This window comes from Enhydra lutris, unplaced genomic scaffold (genome assembly GCF_002288905.1).
Source record: "Enhydra lutris kenyoni isolate GAN:26980312 unplaced genomic scaffold, ASM228890v2 scaffoldscaffold6, whole genome shotgun sequence".
NCBI lineage: Eukaryota > Metazoa > Chordata > Mammalia > Carnivora > Mustelidae > Enhydra > Enhydra lutris.
Genome location: NW_019154090.1, coordinates 28,917,271 through 28,923,433, shown reverse-complemented (window position 1 = coordinate 28,923,433; position 6,163 = coordinate 28,917,271). Strand labels below are relative to the sequence as shown.

General features: G+C 55.2%; 2 protein-coding genes across 3 annotated transcripts; both read right to left on the bottom strand.

Moving 5' to 3' along the window:
- On the bottom strand, positions 1 to 870 carry LOC111141326 (transmembrane protein 239). Of its 2 annotated transcripts, none has more exons than XM_022493787.1 (2): positions 615 to 670; positions 1 to 482 (listed from the first exon to the last, which is right to left on the bottom strand). In XM_022493787.1, the coding sequence occupies exon 2, from the start codon at positions 469 to 471 to the stop codon at positions 13 to 15; it is 459 nt and encodes a 152-aa protein (XP_022349495.1). In that variant the 5' UTR covers positions 472 to 482; positions 615 to 670; the 3' UTR covers positions 1 to 12. The 2 variants fall into 2 exon arrangements, with proteins under 2 accessions (XP_022349495.1, XP_022349494.1); XM_022493786.1 differs by lacking the exon at positions 615 to 670 and adding an exon at positions 801 to 870 and having other exon boundaries at positions 13 to 482.
- A 349-nt stretch (positions 871 to 1,219) lies between these two features.
- On the bottom strand, positions 1,220 to 1,820 carry LOC111141340 (chromosome unknown C20orf141 homolog). Its single transcript, XM_022493804.1, is given in 5 exon segments — positions 1,220 to 1,252; positions 1,254 to 1,433; positions 1,489 to 1,513; positions 1,556 to 1,700; positions 1,703 to 1,820. Coding segments are annotated over 5 exon segments (501 nt in total).
- Between the last annotated feature and the right edge of the window lie 4,343 nt (positions 1,821 to 6,163).

The following is a 6,163-nucleotide window of genomic DNA, read 5'->3' as shown; positions in this document are numbered from 1 at the left end:
GGGGTTGCCCTTCTATTGGTCCAAGTCCTGAGTGTAGTCTGGGTGAGACATGGAGGTGAGGAGGCCCACGAGGCTCAGCAGCGTGGAGAAAAGCAGCAGGAAGGAGGCGGAGAAGAGCAGGGTGGGGAGGGCGCTGAGCACCAGCAGGACGATGGCGGGCAGCAGGTGGCGCCACACTGCGGCCATGACGGGCCACAAGGAGCTCAGCAGGTAGGAGCCGGTGGTGAAGAGCGCATGGCAGAGCATCAGGGCCAGCAGCAGGTAGAGGAAGCCCTCCAGCCCCCACAGCACACGCTGGAGTGGCTGCCGCCAGCCCGACGTGGCCCACCACTGGACCCAGCTCCGAGGCACGTAGCACAGGCACCAGCGCACCCAGTCCTGCCGCGTGACCCAGGCCGACCAGGGCATGGCCTGAGGTGGCCCCTCACCGGCCCCGATGACATCTGTCTCCACTTGCGGCTGCTGCGTCATGGCTGGTGCACCTGGGGAGAGGGCCGGGCCAGCTGCAGCAGCAGCCCTGGAGGTGCCTGGGACCTCCAGACAAATGGGGGTGCAGGGGTCGGGAGGGTACCAGCATGCATGGGCAGGGCTTTGAGCTGGGGCCTGGGTCTTACCTCTAGGCAGAGCCCCCTATGTCATGTTGCTTCCTGCAGCACCCAGGATGGCCTAGGAGCCCAAGCAGAGCCCCCAGTGTCCCTCACCCCCTTCCCGGCCTGCCCCCCCGCTGAGGATCCCCATTGTGACCCGGGTGGGGGTGGGGTCCAGCCAAGAGAGGAGCCACTGCAGGATGGGAGGCTCACCTGAATCTCTCTCCATGGACCCTCCAGGCTGTCAGGGGGGTCTGGTGAGCCCACAGAGGCAGATGCTCATGCTTTCTTGTGGGAAGCCCTCTTTGGGTCCCTGTTCCCACCCTGCTAACTAATATCCAGTCCCACTCTGTTCTCTTGTAAGTCTTTCCAGACACTCACTCTCTGGAACCACAGAAGAGGCCAGAATGGCCACCCCCAACTCACAAGCTCAGAGGTGGCTGCCGCTGCCTGCCCCGGGCTCCCTGTCCCTTAGCTCGCCTTCTATTTCTGTCTCAGACTTGGACCAAGATACCAAAAGTCCCCTGCAGTTCAGGCCGGAGATAAAGGGGTACCCTACTGCCTGCTCAACCCAGGACAGAGGGAAAGGTGATCTGGGGAAGCAGCACGGCCAGTGTATTTCTGGAGGGCGCTCAGGCCCAAGGATGGAGGCAGAAAGCCAGGCCAAAGCAGGGCCCAGGGCATGCCACGGACTCCCAGGAGCAGCCCCAGGCCCGGGAGAAGCAGGAGCAGAGCCTCTTGAGGGCTGAGTTGTCCTGTGACTGCCCCCGGAGGTGGGAGTACAGCCGTCTGCTGTCCTGGACCCTCGCCGGCCCCCTGGCTCTGGCCTCCCGGGAGAAGTGTGGGCTATGGCTGGGGGGGGGGCCTGTGGGCCTACAGAGAGAGAGGGTGGTGGTTGGGCTTCGGGAAGTGGACCTCTTGCTGGCCTGCCTACTCCTGTCTGCCTGCCAGGCTGCTTGCACACTCACCAGTGGAGCAGGTCAAAGGCCAGGAAGCTGACCAGGAGCAGCAGCAGCAGCAAGGCTGGGCCAGCTGGGGAAGAGACTGCACAAATCATCAGCCCCAGTGCCCCCCACCCTAAGACGCTGTCCCAGAGCTGGGCTGTGCTAGGCCCCAGGGGGACATACATGGATCCGCTGGACTACGGGACCCCTCCCCAGTACGCAGGCCTCTGGGAGGGACTGGGATAGGATAAGCAAGGGCTTTGGGCCTGGGTAAGCAGAGCTGGGTCATGGAGGGAGGTGGAGGTGACAGGAAGGACTAGTGTTGGGAGAGAGTGGGGGTGGGTGGGTGTGTGGGAGGGGGCGAGGCCCTAGCAGACACACCAGACAGTTCCGTGGGAATCTCCCCCACCCCACACACACCCCCACCACACCCTCCTCACCTCCCTCTTCAGTCAGCTGTTCTGGGACTGGGCAGCTGGGGCATTGTGACCTACTGCTATGTGGGGCTCTGGGGTACGGAGGGGGATGCTGCTGGTTTTGGCCTCCTAAGCAGTTGGTGGCTTAGGCAGGACTTAGGCAGAAGGGAGTCAGTGATTTCTGAGAACCAAGACTCATCCTCTTGCCTTGGCAAATTCTCTGCCCCAGGATGCCCCAGCGAGGATCTGAGTTACCAGGAAGGCATTCTAAGTGGGCAGTTGAGCAAGAGGGGAAGGGCTGCTTTCTTTCTCCTGTGGGTTCCCAGAGCTCTGTGTCCAGGGACAATCATTCAATCTTCCTGTCGGCAGCTCTCTCTCCCCTGAGAGCTGGGGGCTGCCTGTGGGCCCCTGTGGGGGAATTTTCAGGACTGAAGCCCTGAAATGCAGAGACAGGCTCTTCCAGGAAGCATCTTGAGACTTTCTGGGGCTGGGCTCCCATGGGATTGCTACAGGGTGGGGCAGAAGGGGGCTGTTTCTAAGCCCTGTGGTCTGTGGGAAGTGTTCCAGGTACTGGGATTCCAGAAACGGCACCGATAATGTAAGAGGGCTGCAACATAGTAACCCCCGAACTGAAGGTTAGAGTTACCCTCTGAGAATGAAAGTAAGGCAAATGAACATATTAGGAAGGGACTGATCATCTGAAAAGGAAGCCTATCCCCATGATGATCGGTAAATGGCTGGTGGCTACAGAGGTTCCAGCCCATCTCAGATTCGTGACTTACGAGGCTAGAGTGAAGGGGATCATAACTTAGAACAGAATCCTTGTCCACATATCATATTTCGAGGGAAAAATGTTGGGGCTGGTGGAGGGGGATAGTGGCCATACAGTCCTTCAGAGAGGAGATGCAGGAATCAGGCAGCATATCTGCCTCTAGCCGCCGCCGTCCAAAGACTCAAGCCTGGTGAACTTGACATTGATACAGAGCCAATGCCCCTGGCTCTTGGGACCATTCATTGATTGTTTTTGCTCTGGCTCCTCCCAGAGGAATAAAGCAATGCCCGCAGAATTCTGAGGGAAAATAATTTCCAACCTAAAAACATAGATATGGCCAAATGATTCTCAAGTATGAATAGAATAAAGACATTTTAAGCCATGCACGTTCTCAAAAATCTGACCTCACATACACTCTTTTCTAGAAAGCTACTGGAGGATGTGTTTCCGTGTAACAAGGCATTAAACTAAGGGGACAATATGGGAGTCAAGAAATGAGGCTAAACACAGGAAAGCAATGATGAAAGAGGCTCAGGGTGTCAGCTGTGCTTCCAAGTGAAGAAAGCAAACAACCCGGGCTGGAATCAAAAGCCAGATGCTCCAGGAGGCATGTCTCCAGAAGAAAATGAGATTATCTCTGGTTTTTAGAGATGTTCAAAATGTTCAGTTCTGTTGGTCGCTTTGGGATTAAATTAGTAATTGATGCCTAGAAAACCAAATGATAAAACAAAGCAACTGCTAACTTCAGAAACACAAAAAGTTGGACAATAATATTTACATGGTCATAATAGAAGCACTGAATATTGACTCCAGTGACTTAGCTCTTTGGAAGGATGGAAGGAGTTTGTTGGTGTGTTTGGGGATACGTGTTGGGGAGGGTGGTAGGAAAGCAAAATCCTTAATTCCATAGCAGGAAACCTAAAGATAACATTTAGACATAGAAAAATTAAGAAATGGCAACAGAGGTATAGACTTAAATATAAGGAGAAATAACAATTAAAAGTAGCTGATCTGGGAATGGAGAAGCATACAAAAGAGTCTTCTATTGCAAGCTTAAATGGGATTTACCTTTAAAACTGTATTCTGTTGGGGTGCCTGGGTGGCTCAGGGGGTTAAGCCTCTGCCTTCAGCTCAGGTCATGATCTCAGGGTCCTGGGATCGAGCCCCACATTGTGCTCTCAGCTCAGCAGGGAGCCTGCTTCCCCCTCTCTCTCTGCCTGCCTCTCTGCCTACTTGTGATCTCTCTCTGTGTCAAATTAAAAAACAAAAACAAAAACAAAACTGTATTCTGTTGTATTTTGGTTAAATGATTTAAAGAAAAGAAAATTAATATAGGATCATATTATAGAGATCAGGAATATACCCTCCCAGGATGAATGAAATACCAATTTCCAAAAGTTATGTGTATGTGCTCTTGTAGCTTGAGATCCAATTTCCAGTGACAGCATCAAACACCATCAAACTTGAAAGTTATGGATCTCATGCATTTTAGATGGAGGTGCTCTAAGCCTCATTGTGCTGCTCAGCCTTTATTTAATGTGCCCTTGATTCTCCTGGGGTTGAATCCTCTGGAGCTCTTGTTAAAATGCAGATTCTCAATCAGTAGGTCTGGGGTGGGATTTCTGCATTTCTAACATGTGCCCAGGGGGTGCTGGTGCTCTCGGTCCTCAGCCACACTTTGAGGGGCAGGGCTCTCGAAGACCTTGATGTACAAAAGAGAGATAGCTGTGGGAGGTGGTGAGCAGAGGATGGGGCATGTAGCCAAGGTGCCATAGGAGGGAGTCCCCGTTAATGCCCACCTGCATCACAGGGAGAACACCTAGGGCAGAGTACGTTCTGCCCCAGCACAAGGGACAGAAGATTAGGAAGCCCAGGAAGGCAGTAGATTCCACTACTACTCTCTTTGTGTAGCCAAACACATAGCCTCCTTTCTTTTCTTGATATTGTTTTATTCCATCCATTTATGTGGGACTAAGAGGACTGTCTGAAGTTGTTTTCCCGCTTTTAATTCATCCGGTTACCTTCAGGACCACCTAGGAAAACGCGTATTATCTCACTTCATCATTGGAGGTACTGCTAAGATGCCAGTGCGCTGGAGTCGTACAAGCCGGGGGAAGAGCCCAGGGTGATGAGGTGGGAAAGGTGTGGGTGGGGAAGAACTCTGTCATGAAGGGCCTCACAGGTGAGCCCCCAGGGACTGAAGCGAGGAAGAACCTGACCTGATTTAGCTGCTGTGGGTGGGAGCCTCAGGAGGCTAAGATGTCCTAGCCTGGTCCCCCCTCTACCCCCTCACACCTGCCTGGCAAACTTGGGTGAGGTTGGGGCCAGAGTCAGAGTAGTGGCTAGAGTGGGCTTTTGAGGAAGGGGAGCAGCCCTCAGGACCTGCTCAGACTCACTTCTAGCTCTATGGAAGCCTGTCCTGACCTCACACCCCAGAAGGAAACCTCAGTGTACAATATTGTCTTTCTACCCCTGACCCGGCCAGCCCAGCGCTTCCCGAACCCTTGGCTTTGGCACTCCTTCGGTGTTTTTTTCTAATTCCCCCTCTGGTGCCTGGGACCTAGCTATCCAGGTAGGGCGCTCCAGGGCAGAAGAGGTACCCCGTGGGCCTTCTCCCGGTTACTCCTTTCAGGGGCTCTCTATCCAGAGTGCGTGGGTTGGGCCAGATACCTCGAGGGGCTCCAGAGCTGGTGTCTGTGAGGTCGCCCCTGGGGACCTAGTTCCAGGGGTTCGGCGTGGGATTTCTTTCAAGAGATCACTTGAGATTGGGCCGTCGGTGTGGTGATTTGGGGTGATTCAAATTCTTTACATAGAGACCCTGCTCACCCCCCCCAAAAAATCATCGCTCAGGGCGGCACACGCTCCAGGACTTCCTGGCCACGTCTGGCCATCGCTTCCTTGGTGGGGATGGCAGTATCTCCCTTGCGGGCTCCTCTCAAGGACAAAGCACCGGCCAGAGGCGCAGAGCGGACCCATTGCCATCCTTCTGGGAGGCGATCTGGCGTGGGGGAATTAAAGAGGGCTAGCGAACCGGGATGGGAAAGGCTCTGTGCTCTGGAATCCCCGGATCTAGAGCAGCCCCCGCCCGCAGAGACCCAGGCTGCCGGCCCCAGAGGAAAATGAGGCAGGGATAGGGGAGGCAGCGGAGAGGGCGGAACTGGCGAGCATCAGGCCGCGGTCCCTCCACCTCAGTCCCCAGCCGTCTGGGTATCTGCTCCGGCTTCTCTCCTCGAGTTATGTAACCCCGGAACGTGGCAGCCAGCGAGCAAAGGAGGAGGGGAGGGAAGGAGAAGGAGGAGAGAAGAGAGGCGGGGCCGGGGGAGGGGGTTGGCGGTGGGAAGCGCGGTCCCTGGCTGGGCCCCTAGAGTTGTCTTTCAGAAGGATTCCTGGAGGGCGGGCTAGTCCTCCCCTTGCTCGCCGCCCCACCCCGTGCCTCGGTTTCCC